This window comes from Dermacentor silvarum, chromosome 11 (genome assembly GCF_013339745.2).
Source record: "Dermacentor silvarum isolate Dsil-2018 chromosome 11, BIME_Dsil_1.4, whole genome shotgun sequence".
In the NCBI taxonomy this organism is placed as follows: Eukaryota; Metazoa; Arthropoda; class Arachnida; order Ixodida; family Ixodidae; genus Dermacentor; species Dermacentor silvarum.
The window spans coordinates 109,703,020-109,729,247 of record NC_051164.1 but is presented as its reverse complement, the minus strand read 5'-3'; the positions used below and the strand labels follow the sequence as shown (position 1 = coordinate 109,729,247).

General features: G+C 48.1%; 1 protein-coding gene across 5 annotated transcripts in view; it reads right to left on the bottom strand.

Annotated features, from left to right (window-relative positions):
• The window catches only part of LOC119434064 (collagen alpha-1(I) chain-like), a 135,434-nt gene that overhangs the window by 47,293 nt on the left and 61,913 nt on the right, over positions 1 to 26,228 (bottom strand). For 4 of the 5 annotated variants that reach the window (XM_037701379.2, XM_049658835.1, XM_049658836.1 and 1 more), the window contains exon 3: positions 5,371 to 5,465. In XM_037701379.2, the coding sequence (XP_037557307.1) occupies positions 5,371 to 5,465 (95 nt within the window). Of the gene's footprint in view, positions 1 to 3,072; positions 3,179 to 5,370; positions 5,466 to 26,228 lie in introns of those variants that run through there. The other variant, XM_049658838.1, reaches the window with a different exon arrangement.

Here is a 26,228-nt window from a genome sequence, read left to right as displayed (position 1 = left end):
AACACACACACACACACACAAAGAGATCTTGTAAATATGCCTTTGTTTTACCAGAAGATCATTTCAACGTATAAACTAAACAAATAAGATTTCCAAAGTGTTCAGCTTATAAAATAATTTGTGTTACAACACTGGCTGAATTTCTTTAAAGGTTACTCACAAATAAAAGAACAAAACAAGCATTCACACCAAACTTCCACCACCATAAAAAAATTTATATATATAATAAAAAGGAAAACGCAAGATGCAAAAATAAAAGACTGCAGCCATACCTACAAGCAGCATGCACACACATTACAAGCAACCATCAGTTTCATGAACCACAATGTATGGCCACCATCTGCATTCCATTCTTGTACCCTTCCTAGCATACAGATGGTTATGGTAAAACTAGGCTATATGCATATACAGAAGGGTAATCTAGCATAGCCTAGACCAACGTTTAGATTTTTAAAATGTGTATCAGAACAAATACCACACACACAATTAAAGCTAGGAAGACAGACAGACAGCTCCCTTTCTTGTCTTGTCGTAAGTCTCCCTTTCTTGTCTCGTTTGTGCCTACATCTGTCGACAAAGTAACGACTATGCACCAATTAGCCCAATAAAAATCTCCTGCAGGTCATTAGTGGCCTGTAGGAGATTAGTGACCTGCAGTACATTAGTGACCTGCTACGTTGCCTTAGTGCAACGTAGCACCAGGCTTTGAAAGCCACAAACTCTTGTAATAATCCTTGCCGCACATATTTTTACGTCATACATAACTTAAAGACACTGTAAAGACACTGTAATAAGCAGTACATTGCACTGCTTACACATGGGTCCAGTGATATATTTTGTCGTAACAGGTCGAAGCTATCTGACTGGCTCAGAACTGTCAGAACGCACTTCTGTGTCTCTTTCTAAGAATAACAATTAAAGGGCAATTCTTTCTTCTTATCCTGATTTTGAAACCTGGCAGCATAGAAAACACCACTAAAAAGCTGCAGAAATGCAATTTGCTGGAGAAACATTACAGCTACGACATCTCGCATCGACGTAGTCTGTACTAGACACGCTATCTATGCTTTGCCAATGGGAATAGGTTTCACCACGTTCCTTGCTCTACCGTTCCAGCTACGTTTTATAAGACCAGCACTCTAATCTAGAAAATAGAATCCTAGAATCTAAAAGAACCTCAACTCATCCGATAATTAAAACCATTTTCTTTAGGAAGCATTTCCCTAAATATCAGAAAAACTTTTTTTTTTTTCGGCTCATAACAGCAGCCACAGATGACGAGGGGGTTTCCCTCCCATTTCGCACGGTGGAACGGCAGCACGCGCGACCCGACGCAAGAGTTGCGCCTGTTCCAACAACTGTGGTTAACCACGCGTAAAAAAGGGCCAGAAAAGGAAAGGGGGCCCCTCCATGAATACATAAATGGTGAAGGCATTCAGCCGTGTTAGGCAAAACAGCTGCAGTGGGGTCTCAATCGCAGAATGCCCCTTACACGATGGGTGCTGCCGCTGCTGCCCAGGCAGGTGGCTGTCACAAGTGTCGCGTCAAGACCCTCACCCTCTTCTATGCCCCCTCCCCTCGACAGGCGGCTTTTCTCTCTCCATTCGTTGCTCACGGGAGGCGTGAAATAAGCGAAGTTTGCCGCTGCTGTTTCCATTTTTCGCTTATCTCTCTACTCCTTGACGTAACCCTAATCTTCAGCAATACCTCACTCAGAATGAACTTACAGAGAGTGTATGGCACACATGGTCATTGAGTATCGCCATTCAATATCGAAGTAAAATTTAATTTGGGAGCACATGGTGTTCTTTAAATCTAGCTCATTTAATAAGTAAACACATTGTTTTCCTTAAAGTAGTGTTCTGCACTTCCTAATTTAGTCAACAAAATTTTAAGACACTCATCAGTAAAAGAAAAAGTTAATGTGAATTTTATCCGAAAAACTCAAAATTTCAATGCGAGCAGTTATGATCACGGGACCTCATTCAGTTTACTGCACTGGTATTTCACAGCACAATGAATGATGTTCTAGAACTAGCCCTAGTTGAAGGCTTATGTCACATAAATGTCTTTCTGCAAATGAGTAAGAGTGCGCCATAATAAACAATTCTAACATTGGTAAATATGCATTTATGCATTACAATGAACTGTAATAACCATAAACCTTCTGCTGTTGTATATGCTGACTGTAAATAAACGTGCCTGATGCTTGTGCATAAACGTACAACTGGCAAAGCACGCTTTATTCACACTCGCCAAGTGCCTCACCTGGCGTCCATGTGGCGGCACCTTACAGGCTATACTGCTTTCTTTGGTGTCAGCAAAACTAAAAGGCAAATAACACTAAAAAGCCTGACAAACTCCGAATTTATTTGCACCTCAAAAGAATGCTCTGGTAAAGTCAAATTTTTGCGTAAAAAGTAAACTCGAGAAACGCAGAGCCCTACCTACAAGTGCTCCTGATGGTTAATGCATGTCATACGTATGGCCACCATTGTAAACAGTCCTTTAGTATCAGTACCACCACTATTCCTTTCATACTAGTGAAAAACTTTAGCCCTACTATATGGTCCTAACATATACTGGTGCTGTAATTTGGAATTATTTTCTTGGCAGCACAATGTGCTAACTAAGAAAATTTTGCATTGTTATAAGGCAACCTTTTTGTAAAGCAGTGCTACTCACAATTAACTCGGGCAACCTATGTAACTTACACGGTCGCCAATTTATACTGTTCATAATGGCCATTGTGTAAACACACAAACAGCGATTGCCTGCCTGCTACTTGCTAGAATTAAATATCAGCCATCGATATCTTTGCGTCTGCAGTAATGTAGCCAGACTTCCGCAAAATGCACCTTAAAGCTGAGAAATAGCAGTGCAGATATTTTAGCCTCAGTTCTGCAACAGTAACTGAAGTTTTCATAATGAGCTACATATCACATTGGAATTGAATAGCCATACACACAAATATGTATTGTTTTTTACTAAATGTGGCTTGGTTCCATGTTCCTCTGCATTAAATTCTTTACCGGATTAATAGAAAATGGTGCCAAGAAAGTGGGTAAGTACTTCTTGTTTTGATGTGCGAACGCTGCTGTTCGCTCGGTCGTCAACCTTTGCCCCTGGGCGTTAGTGAGCAAGCCATGTTGTAGGGAACAAGCAGGCAGCAGGGAGAACTATTGGGGAAAGAGGGAAGGCCACTAGGGATCACACCTGGAAGTTAGGGAGAAATTAGAAATAAGGACGAGAACCGGAGGGAAAAATAAGCAGGTAGCAAAGCAAAAAGTGTGAGAAAATAATCATAATAAAGAAAACAAGCAAAGAGCTCCCAAAAGTGTCTCAGCTGCCATATTGGTATTTCTTTAAAATATAACTAGTTCCTCTATTTCACTGTCACATTCAGAACATAGATCCTCAGTCTAGCTTTACGCTTTAGCGCGTTGCACAAGACCTAAATGTGTACTACCACTTGAAATAATGGCACAGTCAGCTTTCAGTAAGTTCAGAAACAAGAATCCGCACTTTGTATTGCACTGCTGACAGACTTGTACATGTCACAGAAAAAAAGTAACTGATTATAATTACCATTCTTTCATTTAGAAATGCAATTGATTACCCTTACCAATTACTGCCTGAGGGAAGTAACTGAGCAATTGCTAAAATGTAATCGATAATTTTTACATTACTTTTCTTCCAACCTTGATTAATACCGCACAAATACAGTAAACAGAACAAGCTGGCCTGGCTCCTTCAATGTGTCCTCAACAGCCCTTCCCAGGTTTACATTCCCTGGCAATATTTTTTTTCCCAAAAATTTTCTTCAGTCATCTTCCCTTGTTATATTGTCAAGATAGCAGCAACGACACTGAAAAGTTGCTTGATGTGTTTGCTGGAGGGAAGGGCAATATTGTAATGCACAAGTTACCTTGATCACAAGATTGTAGTTATTAAATAGTGCGATACTCGCATCTGGGTCTTTTATGGAGCGCAGCACTTCAGCATTGCTTGGATTCAGAGCAAGCGCTTCCGGTAGGTCCAGTGAGAAAGCTGAAAAAATTGTCCGCAGCTGATTTCACGGCATCGACGTTCCATGTGGTCATCTCTATAGAGCCACAGAGCCGGCAGTTCAAATCACCAGTCAACATCTGGTGGAGTGTTAAGATGAGGAAACAAATACTGAGAACTCGGATTTGCTTGTATATGAACATGCGCGTCTGCGAGGCTGCTGCATGGCATGACCACGGGTGTTTAGTTCCCACCAAATTCAGGTGCTCAAAGCTGCGTTGCCTGTTACAACTTGTCTCGTGAATAAAGTAACAGGTTACCGAAAAAAGTGACTGAATTAAAAAGTAATCAATCAATCACAAAACTACCAATGGATGTAATTTATTAAAAGTAATTAATTAAATTGAATTCATTCCATACAAGTCTGACTGCAGAACACAAAGCTATAACAAAATGTGTTTCAATTCTAATGATATTTGTGAAACACAAAGTCCCAGTCATTACATCTGGTCATCAATACAGCTGAACTGCAGTAGGCCCGATACCTTGGCATCATCATGGATTAATTGTAGCAGGTTAACGACAGCAACACGTCACTGTGCACACCACCACCAATTAGTAAGCTGCTAAAGCAGGGGAGGCAAGAGCCACATATATCATTCATGCTAGGTTGCTAAATTATCGTCAATAATTGAACGGAAGAAAAACAAAGAAAGACATGCTGAAATAAGGAAGAGAATGCAAACATAAGTTATAACAACAATGTTAAAAAACATGAAACATCAATTGGAACTGGTCACTGCATGCAACGTCTGAAACGATGCCTAAGGTTTTTCTTAAAACATACTTTATATACTTACGTCCCACTTACAAGGGAAGGGTATATTGGTATCACCAGGCAAATCTAATGGCATTAAATGTTTAATGTCAGCAGCTAACGCCATTTATGTCTCCAATGTGACATGGGTGAAGTGGCAAGGTTAAGGAACAAACAAAAATGGCTGAGATAAGAAATAAACAGCAGCTGGAGTGCTCGCTGCTTGGACCTTTCAGGGTGAAATTCACAAGGTTAACCTGTGAATTCGGAGTCATCCTTGAAGTCATCTCTAAAGATAATGCCATCTAGCCCGCTGACAGAGACGGCCTGGATTGAGGCCACATGCTCAGTAATCCAGTGAGCGACAATAAAGTTCTCTCTCTCTAAAGAGAATAATATACAGTATAGCTGGCATACTTTCATGCAAGAACCACTGAAGAAAAATTGCCTGTGCTGCACGGTAGAGAACACGCATCTGCATACACAGAACAGAGTAGGTTCTACAGAGCAGTATGAGTAACCATGGATTCCGAGGGTGAACTCACAAAACAGATGACTGCCGGGTAATGAACCTGAGCAGCCGAGCACAAATGTCAGGAACAACCAGGCTCTCGGGATTGAGAAGTGCGTCTTCCAATTCCTGTACACAGAAGGAGAAAGATCCATGAGCGAACTTTGCTGCACATATAGTTCCATGGCATGTGTAGTACTGATGTACACATAATACCGCTGCACATACTGAATACTGCATAAATGGGAGCACCAGGCACACATGACTCTTTGGTTCATTCGTACTGAAATTTCATGCAAATTTTATACAGTGGGTCCAATTCCTACATAGCGGCACAGTGGCATTATCTGTCACAACTATGGGAAATACATGATGTTCAAAGTAGCCGTATCAAGAGGCGTCACCCTTCCATCGCAGTGAAATTGACACGTTTTGAGCGGTGACACCCCAGAAAATGTGCAGATGGGCTTACTGTGGATGAAACAGGGAAGCAACACCCGGCAACGTAAGCAATGCTAAATAATAAAATTAAATACTCATCTTATTACATGAAGCACAAAAAAAAAATGCACGCTGCGAAGGAGAGTGTGCAACAGTTGCAGTACAGAAATCTTTTGCATTCGCTGCCAATCTCTCCATGTTAAAGTTCAATAAAAACATATCAAGGTGTCTGCAATGTTTTACTAGGTCTGAAATGACAATCAGAAAAGATGCACGAGCGATGAGTGTCTGCTTAAACCCTGCAATGGCATGCTACCATTCTTTTACAATGTTATTGTTCAATTACCTTGGTTATGATGTCCTTTTTCTCTTGTACCAAGTAACATACTCAAAAAGTAAAACAAACAACACAATTGTACTAAATCGGCGCCATGTTTTTTGCTCATTCACCGTCTCCTATTTGCGTTGTATTCAGGCTTGTCACGACGCTATAGGCACCGTGCATTGCAGTTTGCGCGCGATCTATGCGCCACTACAAGTGAAGCTTTGGGACGGCCAGTGTCAAAACCAGCAAAACTGGAGAGACGCTGTATACATTCACCGTGATACTTTCGATCGCTTATCACGAAAGAAGACTGTCCGAGTTGTGAAAATATCAAAGTGCGCATGCTCTGCATATGATATCGATTGCGTTCGCAATCGATATGAGCAGCGGGAACAATTGTGAGCTTGATATCGTCAAAGCGCAGGGCATACCTCTCAAACGGGCGACAATAAGGAAGCCGTTGTCGTTCGGAATGGCGTATCATTTTCATCGCCTCTCCAGCGGCCGGCGTCGGCAATACTGGGGCGAAACATGAAATGCCGTAGCGCCATCTGAACAGTGAACGGTGCTGCCCAACCTACCGCTAGCTTACGGAACTCAAAGGGCGGTCGAATCAACCCGGAAGCGGCGACGGTTTTTGGCGGTTTTTCTTCAGTGCCCGTGTGTGTAGCAATGAGAGTGCGCTTCTGGGCGTAAAGGTCAAAGGCAAAAAGGTCAGTGTCACGGTTCGTTCCGGCACCTGTCAGAGGCCGACCGGTGACAGCGGTCGTCCGTCAGCCGCCAAGGGCTGCCCGACGCGACCGAGCGCGTGTTATCTGCCGGTGTCTTATCCCTCGTACTGTGACGACGCGGGCAAACACGTCGCAAGGCGCAACACACAACGGGGCGTAATCGCGGCTTGTCTCGTGACCCCCGATAAATACCGATAACGGCGGCCGCGTTTCCCACAGAGTGACACAACACAACGACGTAGGTTACGCCTAGCTCGTGCTATACACAGGCGAATTCGAAGTCATACTTTACGAATTATCTGACGCAATTTATTTTGAAAAATTAAATTAGTTTAATAAGACACTTGCGCTTGGCGGAGGGCCTAGAAGAATGAGGGTGTATGCTGCACTTCCACACACGTGCGTGCGCGCATGACCTACAGTCGACCGCAAAAGTTTACGGTATGCGGTTTGCCCTGCAAATATGAATTACTGCACTGTTAAGGCATGATACTTCTAGTGTAATGAATCATTGTGTAGGTGGCGAAGGCTATACTACATGCTGGAACATATCATTTGAGGCTGTGCGACCACGTTTCGCGAGAATTCAGCTTCTTGGGAGATCCTGCTTCCCTTAAACATTTGCGGTTGACGGTACGTGTGCGCACAATGTGTCTGTCCTTGATGCGTGGGCACTTTGCCCATTTATCTGTAGCACAACATGTGCTGCCATCGTAATCGACATTACGGCATACGCTGTCCAAATAAAAGTGTTACATCAGCAGTTTTAATTAACCGGATAAATTTTTACAGCCTGGAGTTTTTTTAGCGCGCATGTAAATCTCAACGGACGAGTGTTACTGCATTTCGACCCATCAAATTATGGCGGCCAAGCTCGAACCCACGCACCTCGTGCTCAGCGTAGGAACACCATAGCCACTGGCGTAAGGAGTTACGCTTTGGCTAAATGAACACAGCGGTGACGAGAATACCGTTCAGGCGTAGACTTACACCCTAAATAGTGTACGTTTATTGTTACCATTGTGACGTAGCATTAACAAGACCTTTAATACGTCCCGAAGACGCAGCGAACCGATCACACTCAAGGCACAGATCAATCTCCAGATGAGTCCCCACAAGCGACGAAGACGAAGCAGCCAACGTGACGATTAATGTGTGCAGCCAACGAAGAAGTGACTAAGAAATGCCCACACCATTTTTAACAGTAACACAGTGCACCCGGAAATGGGCAGAATAGTTTTGCAATGTTTTTCATTGTCAAATCTTACTGCTCCTACTCATACAGACACGATCATTCGGGCATTAAAAAAAAAAAAAAAAAAAGGGGGGGGGGGGGGGGTCTGCTTGCTTCCAAAGCACTATTGGCGCCAACGTCAATCCAACTGTTTATTTCAATACATTCTTACTTTTTTTAACGCTAGGTCACGAGGCGGCTGTAAAAGGTGGCATTTAAGATTATAGAGGAAGGATAAAAAAAAAAGGAAACTGCCCAACCACCACTCCCACTTTAACCCCTTAGTTTTTGGCTCGCCTAGATCAGCAATACAGGTTGGAAAAAAATCACAAAAAAAGGGAGACAAAAAAAAAGTTAAAAAAAATGAAACTACAGCAGACTCCAGCGTGACCCCACCGCCAGCAGCCGCCTTCACGCGACCTATCGCTGTTTCCGAGATGGCGCTGCAGGCGCTTAGGTGACAAAGGAGAGCGCTAGAAGGTGAAGAGAGAGAGGGCGGGGAGGGGGGGGGGGCATCCTACGATGGTGAAAAGCGGGAAGGGCGAAAAATCGATGTCGTCCGTCCGCGACGCGAGAGAGTGCGTTGGTTGCCATAAACGCCGCCTCTCTAGATGCGTGCAGCGTCGAAGAGGCTGCAGCATTTCGTCGTCAACGCACAAGAAACCCAGGGCACAAGTGAAACACGCTCGTGTTTCTATCGCGCAACGGTTTTGTGTGCGCTAGGCTGCAGTGCCGTCTCAGCAGAACGCGCCAAGAGGCCAACGTCGCAACCCTATAAGCATTTGAGAAACTACGCATATATCATCAGCCTGCAACGTCAACGAGGGCACGTGTACGCGAGATTACTGTAGTGCATAAACGAAACGCGATATTGAAAGTATCGAGTAGAACCATCGTTTCTGAGAAACCTTAAAGTACAGTTTTGCCAGTGACACGTATGAGGTCGTCAAAGGTGGCAGTATGTCATAAACCAATTGTAGCAGCCGAAATCATGGCGACGGCGAACTAAAAGCGGCGAAAGCGGAAACGAACGCGCTCGGTTAGGCCTAACTTGTTCGCGTTTCCTTCCTACACGACTGTAACCCGGTTTGCAGAAATAACGCAACCTCAACTCTCTCGCAGCGCTCAACGAAAAGGAACCGTAATTGCCCACTAACGTGCAGTCCTATAGAATTCGTTAAACTTTAGGAGCACGCCTGAGTAGTATGCTGAGGTGTTCGCTCTAAGTTCAGTCCATTCCGGAAACCTGACCAAGTTATTATGTTATCCTAATAGATTGTGCACCAACAGGCGAGACAACGATGCCTCTGTAATTCTTGAGTCCGCGTCCAAGGAGCGGCGCTATAGTGCTCGCGAAACTCTGCACTACATTTTCCCGCGCAGCAGCAGCAACGGATCGCCTGATCAACACGCTTCATCGGCGTTCACCGCGCTGCAGCGATTTAGCCAGACCAGAAGTATGGAGTTTCGCTCGAAGTCTAGATTCACTCCCTCCCCCTCTTTCCCGCGCTCTATACTTCGCCGCCGAACATCCCCTTCTCCCTCACGTTTCCCTCTCTCCTATTTTTTGTTCCTTATGGCGACACGCTTCCCACGTCGCTCAGGCTCCAGCGTCTACCTGATTCCTCTCAGTATCTGTCTGTCTTTAATTTTATATATACTTCGCCACCCCCTTTCCCCTCGACTTCTCGATGCGCCATACTCTGTCGCGCGATCCAATCAGACGCCACGCAGGCTTGAATAGTAGCACGAAAAAAAAAAGAAAAAAAAACTTATGTTAAGCTGTTCCCTCAGACATACACAGAGCGAAACAGGTCTACGAGCATCCTCCACCGCGCTATATAGCGCGTCGCAAAATTGATTAGGAAGCGTCTAGCCAGCCTGTGTTGATTCTCCACCTCGGGTACATAAAGTCTCTTACCGCAATGCACTGAAAAATGAAAGTCGTATAGAGAGTTGCGGCTCACAGCGAATCGTCTAAACTTTGCGCACGGGATAATTAGGGTTAAGCCTCTACGTTTAGAACGTAAACAAACCGAAAAAGCTCTGCGCTAGAGGGCAGAAAGCTTTAAAATACGAGCCTGGTGGCACGTGCACTTGCCCGTTCCAAAGGGAATGTTTATATTATCATCATCAGAGGAGGAGGAGGGAGTGAACACGCAACTATGCGAATCTAAAGATCGAACGGAAACACCGTAATTACAACAAAGATTTGGCAAGGATTAATGACTTAATGCATGAAAAGCTTTCAAATATACGTCGTTCCGTACGAGCAGTATTCTCAGCAACGAACACTATAGCGACCAGAAGTCACGCAACACACCGTTCTGATTAATTATATACATTACCGGAAAAACAGAACCCAGATATGGCACCGACTTCTACTTAAAGGAAAGCTTTAGGTCGGGGGCCTACTATCTAAATACACGGGAAAGGATAAATCGTTTTTCTCGGCCGCCACTGTATCAAATTTGATGAGATTTGTTACATTTAAAAGAAAAAGTTAACATCTAATGACTCTTGGTAGCGATTTTTTTTTTTTTGGGCGGTCAAATATTGTTGAAAATTGCTCATTTTTAGAAAACGAAACTATGCAGTTTACAACGCTGTAACTCGGCAATGGAATACGATATGACAATTTTGTAAATTGCATCTAATAGTACATCTAACTCGGACAAAATGTATGTATTATACAAGGCTTTCAAATAGGCCACTAATATGTGAGTAGAATTTCTGCAGAACCCTTGTAAACAATGTAACAAATTCACGTAAAATGTAAATTGATACATCAAGTTTGTCCGCTCTAGCGCTCTCACGGACGCAGTTTACAGAACTGCGATATCTATTCTTAGCGCAGAGTATACGAATTCGCAAACTTAGTGGTACCATTTTTTTTTAAACTTACCAATTTTTGAAAGTTCTTTCTAAAACATTCGGGCGCTAAATCAAAATTCCGCTTCCAACAGTCACTAGAATTTAACCTTCTCTCTCAAATGCAACACATTTAATTAAGTTCGGGCCAGTGGTTAACTCAGAACAGCGTTTCTGCGTTTTACATGTATTTGAATAGGCTGCATGGGACTTGGGCCCGAGATAAAGCTTCATCTTAAATCAAGTTTTCTCACCCCAGAGCGGTACATACAGTTTACGCTTAAAGGTTGAATGACACAGGTGTCGCTTGGTCAACGAAATGTGATTTCGACGCATGGTTCAAAGTAGCCGCTAAAGTCGATAAAGGAAGGTGGCCAGCTTGGGTGAACTATCACTCCGTGTCGCACAACGCGTTCGATACACCTCTTTCTCTCAATCGAGGGCGCTATTACACCGCACTACTTAGAGTTATGGTATATGGCTCCCGCAAGGGAGCTCCTGCGGGAGCCACATATAGTAACTCTAGCACTACTCAGCTCTCGCGCTGGTCCTAGAGAACGCTCGACGTCAACGCATAACGGGCCTCAGCTGCACGTGTTTGCCGTTTCCATTCCAACGGATTGTAATGGGAGTGTCGGTCTTCCTAGATGACAACACGTCACGTGACGCGCACGCCTGCACACTATAGGCACGGAATCTTTTTTTTCTTTTTTTTTTTTTTTAAAGGTGCGCGTTTTCACATTTCACATATTCTTCGTCAGGCGTAAAGTCGACATCACTGGACGGAGCCACACCGGCGAGTCGCAGAGATCGCGCGACCAAGTTCGTCGCAAATGGTCGCATTGGTCGAAAAGCGAACGTTTCCGGCCGGTCGCTCGCTGCTCGATTTTTCAGCTCTGCGTCGGGAGTCGCAAAGCTGCTGGACCAATACGCGGCACAGGAGAAGGCGAGGTGGAGCGAGCAGCTGTTTTCAACGTGGCGACCGGCAAGTCGCGCTTGCCGGTGTGAATACAGGTATAGGCCTGGGCCGCGATTTTGTAGCGATGCCTTATGACTTATTAAGGACCGCTAAAAGAGCGATGGAACGAAAAATGTTAGGCCTAACGTTAAGAGACAGGAAGAGAGCGGTGTGGATCAGAGAAGAAACGGGAATAGCCGATATTCTAGTTGATATTAAGCGGAAAAAGTGGAGCTGGGTAGGCCATGTAATGCGTAGGATGGATATAACCGGTGGACCATTAGGGTTACAGAATGGATACCAAGAGAAGGGAAGCGCAGTAGAGGACTGCAGAAAACTTGGTGGAGTGATGTAATTAGGAAATTTGGAGGCTCAAGTTGAAATCGGCTAGCGCAAGACAGGGGTCATTGGTGATCGCAGGGAGAGGCCTTCGTCCTGCAGTGGACATAAAAATAGGCTGATGATGATGATGTATGCATTACTGAGCCGTGGCCTGCTATATCGTAACGGTGCACCGATGCACGACTGTGTTTGAATGACTGCAGACCTCTCCGCTGGCGTCGCTATATGAAGTAATGTAACGCTGAATCGAAAGGACGAGTACAAATGAGACGGAAATGACGGAAGACGGAAATATGGAAATAAACTCACGCGGCCTTCTTCAGTTCATCCATTTATTTTTAACCACTCTGCCTTCACTTCTCTCTCTCTCTCTCTCTCTCTCTCTCTCTCCATATACATATTTTCCTTCGTCTTCTGCGGCGCGAAATAAATGCGTCGCCATGACGACATGCCACTGCGTCAAAGGTGAACCAGAAGCACAGCAGGATCGATAGTTGGGTAAAGTTACCACGCGTAAACTCTCCGGTGGCACGCGCTAACGAAGTTGCGGCCCCTACTACGTTATTTCCTTCACAAAGTACTCGCGTATTAACCTTATACGTTCCCCGAGTTTAACCGTGGTTATACGGCGACGGAGGGTTTGGGAACGGAGTTATTAGTCGTCTTGCGTCGTCTGCAAAAGTGGCGAAGAGCGAGAAAACTTGCAAAGCGAAGCCGCACCATCATTGGGGCACGTCAATCCCCTCAACAGAATACGCGAACCCCAACCGTGCACAGCACAGCACCCCAGTCTACCATTTTCAGTACTAAGCAGGCGGCAGGATAACAAAAAGCAGACGACAAATTTGAAAAACAGACGACAACTTGATCCCTGCCGCGCCAACGCACACGAGCGTTCCAGGCACCGGTATCATCAAGGAGACGACAAAAAAAGAAAAGGCATATAAAAAGACGCGGAAGCTTACGGGTGGCAACGATGCCACCGCAAAATTGGATCATCCGATCCATATATAAATATATTTATTTATTTCCCCTCCCGCAAAATCCTCTTACTCGTCTACAGAAAACGTTGACGCGGCACGGGCAGGCAAACGCAGCTAGTCTTTTGACTTCCCCGATCCCGCCTGGCATAGAATCGCTTGCTTACGCGAGCATCTCCTGACTGCACCCTCTCCAACCATACACATGGCACGCGCGGAATACAGTAACCACCATACAAAGCCAACAAACGCTGAATCCAGGGAACGCACGTGGGTACGATTCATTTCTTCAAGTCTAACTGTTTGTAGGAGCGGTAGACCTGCATATTAACAGCGGAGCTGTTTAAGCCGGTCGTAATGTGTGCCGCCTGCCACTGCGTTGCCTAGCAACCACCTCTCGGGAGAAAAGAAAATGAGAGCGAGAGAGTGCGCGCGTCGCGCGCTATGCTCGAGAGAGAGAGAGAGAAATTAGAGCGAGAGAAACAAATTGTAGCAGCACCAACGAGGCAACGCGCAGCGGTGCTGCCGAACGCTCGCGGTAGAGTGTACTAGACAATGGACCATATTCTAGTACACTCTACTCGCGGTGTGCGTGACTGCAGCACGCGCCTCTGGCGGCGGCTCGGCCGAGCTCCCACCAGCTGCGCGCTACTGCGCATGCGCCGTGACGTCATCCCGGCATGTCACCTGCTGCGGGCCGACCGTACACTGTGCATAGCTTTCGCCCCACTTCCCCTACGTGTTTTCGGACTGCAAGTGCTTCGCGAGGCGTTCCCCGGTGCCACGGACCACGAGGAAATGCTTATACACTTCGTATAGTCATGACCAGCTAGGAAACGATCGGCTCCGCTGTGTCTTTAGTCTTGCACCACTATTCATCGTAAAGGGAATGAAAGCGGCAGAACCCGCTGTCTCTGCACGACGCGTGAAATGTCATCTATAGCATATGAATACTTGCTGCGACATGCAACGAAGTTGGATGGACTGCCAGCTCCCTCGGAGGAAGCCTGGGAGGCCCTCTTAAGGTCAGAAGACAGGACCGTCCAAGAAAATCTCACGACCTGGGCTCTGCAGGTCGCCTCAACCAAGGCCACCTAGAGGCCAAGGCCTTCAGATCTACTGTCTGAAAGGTTTAATAAAGTTTTTTTTTTCTCCTCCTCCTGGTTGGTCGTGGATTATGAAAGTTAACAAAGCACCGAGCTATTCCAATTCTGAGTAGGAGTAGTACACCAAGGAAGTGATCCCGGAGGGAACACTGAAACTGCGCTCAAGCAACGACTACTCAGAACGACTGTACTCGAACTTTACATACAAACATGTGCCAAGCCAAACAGGACAGGATTATTACAGGATATGTATCAGATTAGAGCCAATGTTTCGACAACGGGACTCTTCTTTAGGGAGACAGCATGTGGTCCGCATGTAGCAAAGTGCGCTTTAGCGACATCAATGTTCGCTCCATGAGAATCTGTTGCATGACCTCTGCGCTGAGCGGTCCAAATAAAATCTAGAATTATCCCACAGCTCCATGGTGTCATGGGTCTGTCTAAGTTTCCAGTTCATTTCGTCTTTACTCTGAAAACAGATATGTAAGATTCACTGGTCAACCAGGTGTTCCTTAGCCACGCCCGTATCGGGTATACCGTACCCGCGAGTATACTTCAATGGGAATCTTAATACTTTTGAGTACATAAAGTGCACATAAATAAATTGTCGAAACGCGAAAAGCAATTGCGCTGTAATAGAATCGTTACATTATCCCGGCCTGGGAATGTGTCTCGGTAGGTTACAACTTACAAGAGTGCATTTAAAGAAGCGGCCATACGCGCGTGCGCAGGTGGTGCAGAAAACAGTATCGGCCGTCGATCAAGCACCGTGGGGCTATTTTCTGCCTGCGCGCGCCCTTGACCACTGTTGTCGCGAGAGACTGACCGACAGCGCCAGAAGTTGCCGGCACGGATAGCCCTTGAAAAATGGCCAAAGTCCAGGGCCAGCAAGAGAAATTCACGCGCAATGTCCGGCGGTAAAAGGTATGTATACGGTCATCCATACGCGAGCTGCTTCACGCTTGTGCGAATTCCACGTTTCAGGGGTCTGGCACGGCAATGTACATACGGTATTCGCAGCCTCAAAGCTCGGTATCTCAATTTCAGGGGGCCGTCATATGTAACGATTCTTTTCATCTTCCATTCTTTTGGTCCTTGGTCAGGGCGTCACGTCTGTGCGAATTATGACTGGTCACTCGTTGCGATGGGCGACAAGAAACGAACAGAATAGGTGGGAAAGAGACCTTACATAATAGGGTCCAGGGTGCGCGCAAGGGGAGACAAGCGGCTTGCGTACGCAAAAACTAGGGGCCACGACACTACGCATGCGCAGTACCGTGGCCCATAGTTCTAGCGTTTCCTAATCTAAAGATCTCTATTAACAAAGTCATATCAACGTCGGCGAGGTCCTCAAACTTCTCTGCCCGACTATACCGAACAGAAAATTGGTGTTGGGCAAAAATAAATTACCTACAACTTTTATGCTGTCGGCGCTAAGTGAGCTCCACTAGGGTAAGTTCGTATGCAATCCTCTACTCTACAGTGACTTCGGTGACGGAGTGCGGGGCCGTGCCACAATATGTGCTGTGCGAAACACGTGAACTAATGGTGAGCAATCTCATAATCTCCTCTATCCTTTCAGTTACCCTTTCTTCCTGTCCTGCAACCCCATAACCCTTCCCGACGAGGGAAAGGAGAGCCACTTGGCTCTCCTTTCCCTCGTCCGCAAGCCATGCCTCCCACTGCCTATTTAACATGAGTGGTTGTGATGTTATGCATGGGCTAGTAATATGTGAAGGCTTTTCCAGGCACTCCCATGTGGTATATGTTGTAATGTGGGTTTGTTGGAACACTATGGACAGACGTCCAGAAATCTTGTGGTGACTTTCCCGCTTTCCAGTGTCGTCTGCTAACTCTTTTCGATGACAGACGACGGCGCATGTCTACGTTGCAAACGCCCTTGCAACCCGGTCTTGTTATTGGCCGGCGCGCGCGATCTCGTCCTTTCACGACCCTGCGGCGATTTAGCGAGCCAAAGGCGAGATTTGCGGAAAGTCGTATCAGGGACTAAGTAGATGAGGCACGGGGAAAAGCCGTAGTGCACGGTGGCCGAACGACGAGCGTGCTGTCGACGTCAGCGAGGCGGCAGCAGTTCGACCGCCGTTCGGCGAGGCCGTTGTTGCTTCAGCCCATTCAGCGTTGCCGGCGCTGCGCTACATAGCCGCTCTCGTCCTCCGCTGGTTGCCGGGTCTTCTCGCTGCCGTTCGCGCTATATTTAGGAGGGCGCGATGGGGGGAAGACGACGACGTCGCATAAGCGCTCTCGTCGTCGTCGGCCGAGCAGCATATTTCCAGAATGAACGCCGTCGCGCAGCAACGGCCGGCGGGCCAGCGGTAACGGGAGCAAGCGATGCGGAGGCGAGCGCCCACCGGGCGATTCTTTTTCTGCCGCTCCCGCGGAGAAGAGCTTTCCTCTTCCGTAACACGTGGGTGAATGACGAAGGCGGGGTAGTTACGCAACGAACCTTAACAGAACTTGTTTCAAAGGCGGCGATGTGGAACAACAACGCCGCTTAGATAACGGATGGCCCACGCGCCGACCTCCGACTGTGACGTCATCTGGGAAGACCGACGCCCGACACCCTTGATAGCCACGCTTTGATGACAACTCCGATTGTTGATGATGACAACCCCGCATGTGAAGTTTTTAGTGATCGACAGGTATAGCAAATATGCCTCGAGACACCATTTAGATATGCTATTCTCTTTCATCATCGAAGAGTAAGTTAAAAGTGTACAGAACACGTATGGGCCATCAACGACGTCATTCTCAATCTCTCCCTTCAGCCATCGCGCACACTTGTTGGCGGCGCAAGTATAGTGGGCAAACACATGTGAGCTCATCATGACCGATCTCGGTTCATCCCAAGTTAGCCGCGATCGAGTCACGGCTCTTCGTCGATCGAAGCAAACTCGAGAATCGACTCATTCGTCCTCGCGCTGCTCGCCACCTCGTTAGCAAAGATGGTAGAGCGACCGCCCCGGAAAGGCGTTTCCACCCGGCTTCGAACCCCGGACCATGCAACACGAATTTTTCTTCAACTGCGAAACTTTCTTACTGAGAAATTCGTTGCGCCTTTGTAGATTTGGTGCAACACTCCGGTGCATGACAATCTATCATTTTCATGATAAATACATGTAACTCGTTGTATCCATGCGGATATATACGCGTTTGTATTTTTCCATCTGCCGCCTGTCAGGCTCTGCCAGTCAAGCCCAGGCCCGATGAGTGTGTTTGTTTTTCCAGAAACATGCCGATGACCATTGGCATATTTTAGTCGTATACTCAAACCCCGCAGACCCTTTCGGACAGCGCTGGTTCCTTACAGTTTAGCTCTTTCCCTCGACATACAATTCATCGGGAATCGAACGCGCGACCTCGTTCCTCAGCAGCGGAACGCCGTTGCCGCTCAGCCGCGGCGCTGGGACTCGAACACCGAGGAAGCAGACTTACGTGTTGTTATTATTTTTTTTTTTTTTCCCTTCTGATTCTGCGATTTCTTTTCTTTTCGACTCCAAAGGCCAAAGGCAGCGAACGCGTGCGCGCGTGTTGCCAGCGCCGAGGGGCCTACCCTCTCGAAATAAAACGCCGGGGTCTGCCGAAACACCGAACCGGCAACACACAACGAGGGTGGGGGAAAGGAGGACGCCCCCACAATGGAGGAGGAGGAGGGACGAGGCCCCACTAAATCCGCGCAGCGTTGTGCAAACTGGAGCTCTCGACAGCCAATGAACACGCAGAACGGGCACATGCACAGTACAGTGTTCCTGCCGCGGCGTGTGGAACTCGCTACTGCGCGCGATCGCACGTGTCGTCTGCTCCGAAGGACAGAATCACGAGACGACTCCCAAAACGCGCATTTCGAGCTTTTCTGCCGGCTGAACACAGGCGGTGTCTTTAGTACAAGATTTACGACCCGAAGTTACGCATTGGTTTCAAAAACAAAGGACTCCGGACAAGCTTTGCGCTTCACAACGCAGTTTTCATTACGGTACACTGAAATATCGGTAGACGAGGTTTTTCACCGCGTCGTCATATGAATCGCCATGACGATAGTACCATCCTCGGAAGCAGAAACTTACAGCTCCTGACGCACCGCTATCAAGTAGCCACTGGGAAGCAATGCGTGAGCAGCTGAATTTGCAGCTTTCGAATACTGGCAGGCATTAGAGAGGTTTAGCTTGTCCGGTAATCGGGTAAACACAGGCGGACCGGGCGTTGGGGCGTTAGGACGCAGGCGTAAACAGACAAAAGCGGCTAATAATGCAGTAACCAAGTGTATTCTACTTCGCTGCTGGTGTAAATTTTTGGCAGTGACGTAGTCGTGTTGCTGCATTATTAGCTGTTTTTGTCTGTTTGAGCTCTGCGCCACCAGACGGCAGCACCATACAGGCCGCTCACGTTTACGCATGCGTTTACCCGATTACCGGACAAGCTAAACCTCTCTGCTATTTTCTGCCGCGCATTCATTACGGTGACCGCCTTGAACGCTTCTCGCATAGCTTCTGTACTAATTAGCTACAAAAATATTTGTGGAGGAAACTGACGCCGCGATCGGTCACCTACCAAGGACATTATTTATTTGTCTATTCTTCGCGATTGAGGAGCTAATTATCACTACGCTTAATCTTTCTAAATTTCCAAGCCATCATGTTTTATTTATTTTTTTTCGTAAACGCTTGATGGCAACAAGTTTCTGCGCACATGCGTAACCACTGCCAACTGTTGCACTTATAGCGTAATACTACGTTGAAAACGATCAACTACGTGGTGTCCAAATCGTAGCCAGCAGCGACGGTTCCCTTCGTTTAAAGCCGGAGGGGCAAGTGGAACAGAAACCAATCTCGAATGCCGTGCTTTTGCATACAGCAGGCGCCAGAAGAGATCGACAGAGCCGAAAACACGTCAAGGCCGCCATGTTTCAGACATCACCTTTTGCGAAAGCTACAAAGCCGTTTGAAGCCGGAAAAACGAAGTTTAGGCTAGTCCACGTATACTATCCATCATTCCCAAGCAGGCTGAAACGCCGCACTTGCAGCTTCCGCAGACAAAAGCGCCAGAGTTCGCTCTAGTATTTTTTTTTTTTTTTTTCAGGAAACTGTGGCTTCGATAACACTGCACGGAACAAGGGCGGCGAGGGATAAGCGGGGGGGAGGGGCGGGGATGCCGGTGGTGACGTCTGCGGCACACGGCAAGCTCCCCCAAATAGATGGAGGGAGCCGAACGACGACGCTCTTGGCACCGGAGTCCGAATTCCGCGATGCTCAACCTTCTTCTCTCCCCCACTTTTGATTCTCTTTCTCATTCGTTCCGCCTCCGATGCCGCAAGACCCGCGACGCAGCGAGGTGACGGAAGGGGATGTTAAGACAGAAGGGGGGGCGGAGGCAGGGCTCGTTTGTGGCGCTGCAACCGCCGCCCTACGTCTCGCTAAATCACTGCAGCGTCGTGAAAGGACGAGATCGCGTCGGCCAATCACGAGACTGGGGCGCACGGACGTCTGCATCGTAGCCACGTTCGCAGATACGTCATGTGCTATCGAAAACGGCAGGTGACACCGGAAAGGCAAACTATACTGGCTCCTCGTGTGGGAGTTTTGATGAGCGTGCATGTTGGCAATACGGAGTGGCCTATGAGAAGGGTCATCGCCAGCAAATTGACATAGTGGCACCGACTGATCCAACCTGGCGGCACCCAGCTCCGGTCGTTCTCGTCGATTCCCGCCATCTTGCCTCCGGTTATTTCTTTGTTGTTGTTACAGCGAAGTTGTATATGACTAGGATCCCGAGATTTCTTCGTCTCCGTAGCCAGAAACTCAACCAATCACAGCGGAAGGCGTGCGCCGCTGAGTTCCTGGAACCACCACAAGATGGCGCTCGCCTCCGCGCATGCGCGGCGCCAGCCATGCGGGGGAAAGAAAAAATAAGAACCAGAAATCTCGCCTCCGCACATAGCGTTCTCCGCAAGCGTTTCCCGGTAAAGATTACGGTTATATAGGCTGTAGTTGCCGCTCCTGGGCAACTGCAGCATACGAAGCAGGGAGTGACGTAACTACACTTTCAGATGTAAAAGAATGACCAGCCTAGCAACTGATTTCATTTGTGTTTTGATAGAGCTAAGGAAAGGCCACGCATAGTTAAAACTCCCGAGGAGCAGCGTGAACACGCTGCTCTTCGGGAGTCCTAACTGATAGCCGCGCTAAACTGGCGACATGTTGTGCCACGGCCGGAGTGGAGAGGCGCGCCTCTCCAGTCCGGCCGTGGTTGTGCTTGCTGCCAACACTTCAACTCCGCACTAAATATTCAGCCAATCAAGTTAGGACTCGCGAAGACCAGCGTGATCACGTTGCTCCTCGGGAGTTTTAACTATCCTAAGACCCAGTTCCGGGCTACGGCGCATTGGTATATCAGATCAGGTGATACCACATCTTCGCTGGCCAACCACCTTCACAGCGCGGATTTGAGCCCACTTCTTTTTGTTTTTCATTCGCATGTTTTTTGTGAGCCCGGCGGGTTGCGTCCCCCAACGCTTGAGCACACTAACCTAATACTGCCTTTCTCTGTGTATGCGTTTCACTCGTGCGTTGGCCACCGTTGCGACAACCGGCAGCACCGATTGACTTGATTGGTTGCATATATACTGCGGAGTTCAAATGTTGGCAGCAAGCACAATATCTCGCCAGTTTAGCGCGGCTTTCGCGTCCCTGCACGCATTTAGCTAGACCGACGTTCTGTGGACCGACCGTAGCACCACAGAAGAAGCATGGAAAGGGAAGCTGAGGGAGGAGGTGAGGAGGCGAAGTGTTACGGCACGGGGTCCACCGCACCACGACTATGCGCCTCTCCACGAAGACGAGCAAATGGGGGAGGGCGAAACTCCGTTCGATCTCCCCAGGGGGCGCCCAACCGACGACGACGTGTTGCAACTCCGGAATGGCGGGCATTCCGGAAGGATTGCATCGCGGGCCAACCGTCGATGGAGCGCGTAAGAAAAGAAAGATGGGGCGTGAACGAGGCCCGCCGTGCACAGAACCTCTTGTGTAGCTAGTCGATGCCTTCGGTAAAAGAATGCGCAGTGCAATTGAGCACGTGCTCAATTCTACACGAACTCGGAAGCTAGCGGGTCGACCCGAGAAGTCGAGCTGACTCAGACCGACCCGACCGGGTTTACGTGCCAAGCGGGATTTGGGCGAGTCGACCGACCAATCCTAGCAGGGTTGACTCAGGGTGCCTCGATGCCCTCCTCCCCCGTAGCTCCGGGGAAGGAGGTGCGCAGTGAGGCAGCCTAGGTTGACCGAACTCGACTCGACGCTCGCTCGACCCAACGCGTCAGCAAATTTACATGAACCCGACGACGTTTTCGGTTCGACAAATCAAGTCGACACGATTTTATCGGGTTTTCATAGATTTATTTATTGGCATGCCCACATGTCGCCCAGTAGGCACTACAGTGCTTTCGTGTAAATGTATATATAGCTAGATATACAACACACACACGGACTGTGCTCGTACCTGTCTATAGCTACGTTTTACATGAACCCTTAGTAGGGTCGGGTCGGCTTGCTGGGCCGAAATCCGGTCTTCGCGTTCAGGAGAGAACTTAGCGTCTACGGCGCGGTAACGCTAACAAGAAGGCCCAGCTGGGCAGCGGTAACGGTTACCAGAAGGTAAATTATTACCACAGGTCGTGAAATCCGGTACAGCGGACGTAGAATTTGCGTTTACGCCATATCTGGTAAGCAGAATCTACCCACAGTACGGCTGTTCAAATATGCCGTAAAATACCAAAAGAAACGTAGCACACGGGAAATCGATGCGCGTTTGCGTCTCATATTTAAAGAGATAAAAAACCACGCGTATCCTTATATTGAATACAGGTCAGACCTCTCTTCCTTTCCCGACAATGTCGGCTGCCAAAGATACGCGACCGGAAGTTTTCTAGGGCCGCCCAACCACGCCACATCGCTCGGACGAACAGGTATACATTCCGTCTCAGAAATGCTCGCTCGAACCAATGACGCCATATCGCGAGTGTATGCAGATGTTCCGCAATCTCGCATAAATTAGAACGCGCGCTACAAAACCCCATGGGAAACGAATCGTCGCGTGGAAGGGGGAGAGAGACGGCGGGCTGCCGCCGAGAAAAGGAGGTCCCTCCTCCACGCGGTTAGATAGATCCGACAAAGCAGGGCCGGCGGCGCGTTTCACATCTCCGCGGCCGCGTCGAAATGCGGTCACCTAATCGGTCGCGAACCGGAACGCCGACCTCGCAGTGGGGGGTTGGCCGGCAACAAAACACCTACAGGGAGAGAGAGAACAACACATCGCGCGCACACACACACAACGGCAACGGTGCGACCCCCCCCCCCCCCCCCTCCAAGGCCGAATGCGCGCGACGTTTGCGACAACGCTATCCGGAGGAACTTCCTATTCGCCGTTTTTTCTTTCGCTCCATTTCCGAAATACCTGCGTTTTATGACGCAATTTCCCGCCTTCGCGAGCGACGAGGAGGAGGTCACTGCCGCCATCCACTTCGCTTTACACTTGGTGTCCGATTGTCGCCCCCCTTGTCGCGTAAAGCCTCACCCCCCGGGGGGGAAACGATCTCGCTAAGGGTCCATTCACGCAAGTGGATAGCGGTGATACGGAACGCCGTGGAGTGGTGCCGGTGCTAGAGGAAGTGTCATCAATGAGTCAACGAATACGATGGCGCTTCTTGAGTCGTGCGTGTGAGAGAAGTATTGGTACAAATGAGCGAGCTGAACGCGCCAGTGCTTGAACTGGTGCAAGTGATCGAGTCAGGTGTCACTGTGCCAGTTAGGCAATGATTAAACACTCGAGGTGACGAGGGGGTGAATGACTGAGCGAATGATCGAGCGAGTGATTAGTGCATGTGAGCCAGCGATCCATGTCATTACTGCGAGTGAGGTTATCAGTGCGAAATGCAGAGTGAATGATTTGAGGAAACTACCGAGGTAACCGATGAATGTAAGTCAGTGAGGATATGAGGTGATTGGTGAAGCCAGGTGACTGCGCGAGGTGACCGACAGCACCGCGCTGCGGGCCACTTAAGGGGCGTCACACGCTCAACTGGTTTCCATAGCAGCGAGCTTCAAATTCTAGTGTCAGTTCGAAAGGGCGACCCTTAATGTCGGCGCGCACAAACATCAGGTGGGTAAGCGAGACGTCACCTTCAACTTTCCTACAAAGTGCCACTTCTTCGCAGTAATTTTTTTTTTTTTTTGAATGCCACTAAATTCCACATTCTCTCGCAGCAAACGGATTGAGAAAGGTCCACTTTATATGTCGCGAAATCCGAACGTCAGGAAAGCCTCAGGAGCGACGAACAACCACACGACGGAATAGTGATTCGCGCACTGACCTTCACGCTTCACTTGACATGCACCTCCCCACACGAAATAGCATGCCGATACCCCACACTACAGTCTGCCCTACAAAAATTACTAGAAGGAACCGCTGCGCTAGCGTCTACACAGCTGCAAGCGGGGCGGTTCAGCCAGCACTGGGACGATGGGGTGTTCATGGATTTGCCTAAACTTCGTCCTTCTGGCTTCAAACGGCTTTGTGACTTTGCAAATCGATAACTTTCAACAAAATATTGCGTTATAACTATGGATGTGCGAATAGTGATTTTTGAGACCGAATCGAATACCGAACAGGTTTCGAATAATGCACAGCCGTTATCACAACTAATATAAGAACAATTGTTCACAGCCTAGTATTCCTAATGTTACCAAGTTTCTGCCATTATGTAGTACGTTAGGAATCGTTGTTTATTAAAAACAAAAATGAAGCATTAGGAGCAAACAAATAGTTCCTTCGAATGCACACGACTGTTCAAAGAGTGCTAATGATCGCTGTATAGCTTGTAAAGTATGGCTACCTAAGCGACGTAGCCGGCTCCAATACGCAAGTTCTCAAGTTTTATGTCTATACTATGCTCACGGGATTGAAAATTTAGCCTACTTTTGCTCAAACAGTACGTTTAATTGGGCGCAGTTGATGTGTTGAAATATTCGAAAACTATTCGAAAAATATTCGCATTTACGAATAACAACGAATCGAATAGGAGATTCGTTATTCAAACGTTTCGAATATTTGCACACCCCTAGAACTTATAAATGCAACCATTTTAATGTGCGCAGTTAAACTGTCTTGCTGTGTTTAGGTAAGTATGAGTGCTTAGAAAGTATAAGCGTCATAAATAACGTCCCAAGAACGTTGGAAGCACTGACGGATCCAGAGAGGGGCCCGATACCCCTCCCATTTTCGGTGTGCTTTGACGAGGGCCTCCCACTCGCGGCTATACTCTGGATGCGGCCCTGGTTTGAAGCCACGAGCAGCAAGCTTAGAAGAGCCCACGTGCTTGTAATCTTGTAACGGTTCGGCAAAGCGAACCGTTCGCTTGCCATCGCGCCATTGGTCAGAATCAGGCTTTCGTCAGCAAAAGCGCCGTCCTGACCAATCAGGCGAACGGTTCGTTTGCCGGACCGTTACATGATCGCACCCCGCCATTCCCATGGTAAGAGAACGACCGCAGCGCCACGGTTCCCTCTGGCGGATTTCGTAGGAAACTCGATGCAGCTGTCATACGTATCGACGACCGTGCGGTACACAACACGTGAGCAGCGACTCCGATCGCATTGAAAAAAAAAAAGAAACATAACGAAATAAAGAAATAAATAAGGACAAGCATCCGCCGAAGGTAGCGAGAAGAAAGAAGAAAACGAGCACCACCGAGAAAGCTGGCGGGGTCGAAGGACGGCGCGTTTTGTGGAAGGCGGGATTCCCGCAGGGACGCTGCGAACCACGCCGCCGGCGGAGCAGGACAGGAGGGCGCCGGCACTGCCTTTTTGCCGCCGCCCCTCCCGCACCTCGCGCGAAGAAATCGCCTTTTCCGCGAAAAAGCAAGAAAGAAAGAAGAAAACAGCGCGTGGCGGCGCGAAACCGCCCCGCTCTAGCGAGCTCATCACCGCCGCAGGGATGCGCTACGGAGGGACACACTAGCCGGTGTGTCTGCCTGCCCGTGTCTGAACTTTTGGAAGAGAGAGAGTGGTGCAGGCGTTTCCGTTGCGGCCACCCCGCTTGCCGGTGGAAAATGTGCGCCCCAGCGTTCGGTCGGTTCTACCACCCCTGTATCTCGACAACGGTGTTTACTCGAATTGGACGACTGAGAAATTTTTTTACAATGCCGCACTACCGTACGGTAAAGCGCCTGACCGCAGATTGAAGTTTTAACACGACAGCGTTAGGGGCCCCGCGTCGCAGAAAATGCGGCATCGGTGTCGACGTAAGCGCCGGCGTCGCTGGCGGAAATAATCATGCCGAACCACATCATCCCGAACCACCCACACCGGGCAGGCAACTTCTTGCGTGGCGCAAGAAGTTGGTGAACAAAAATTTAATTTCGCAAAGTAAGAGACGTCAGAAAAATCGTAAAGTACGACTTAACCACAACCTACAGACATGATAGCATCAGATTGTAATTTGAATATCCGAGAAAAAAAGCCTGATAAGCACCCAGGGATGTTTCAATGCTATCGCGTTCCACTCTTAAAGGCGAAGCTTAAGCGTCGTCCAAATTTCCAGCTTGTCCGTAAACGCATCAGCGTTCGTGGAACACCGGGTTACCCGGATATATATATATATATATATATATGGCAAGATGATGATCACGATGATCAGGTACACACGTTTTTCATTCTAGCATTTTTGTATACACCAATACAGAGCATTGTGGGGGAAAGCGGGGAAGAAATTGATACGACCGGATCCGTTACACGCGGTTACAGGTAGCGTTACAAGGTAGATAGAGAAGTTTGGAGGAAGAAAAGGATATTAAGGAGATGCATACAAAAATGGTAGAATGAAAAGCACGTATGAAAA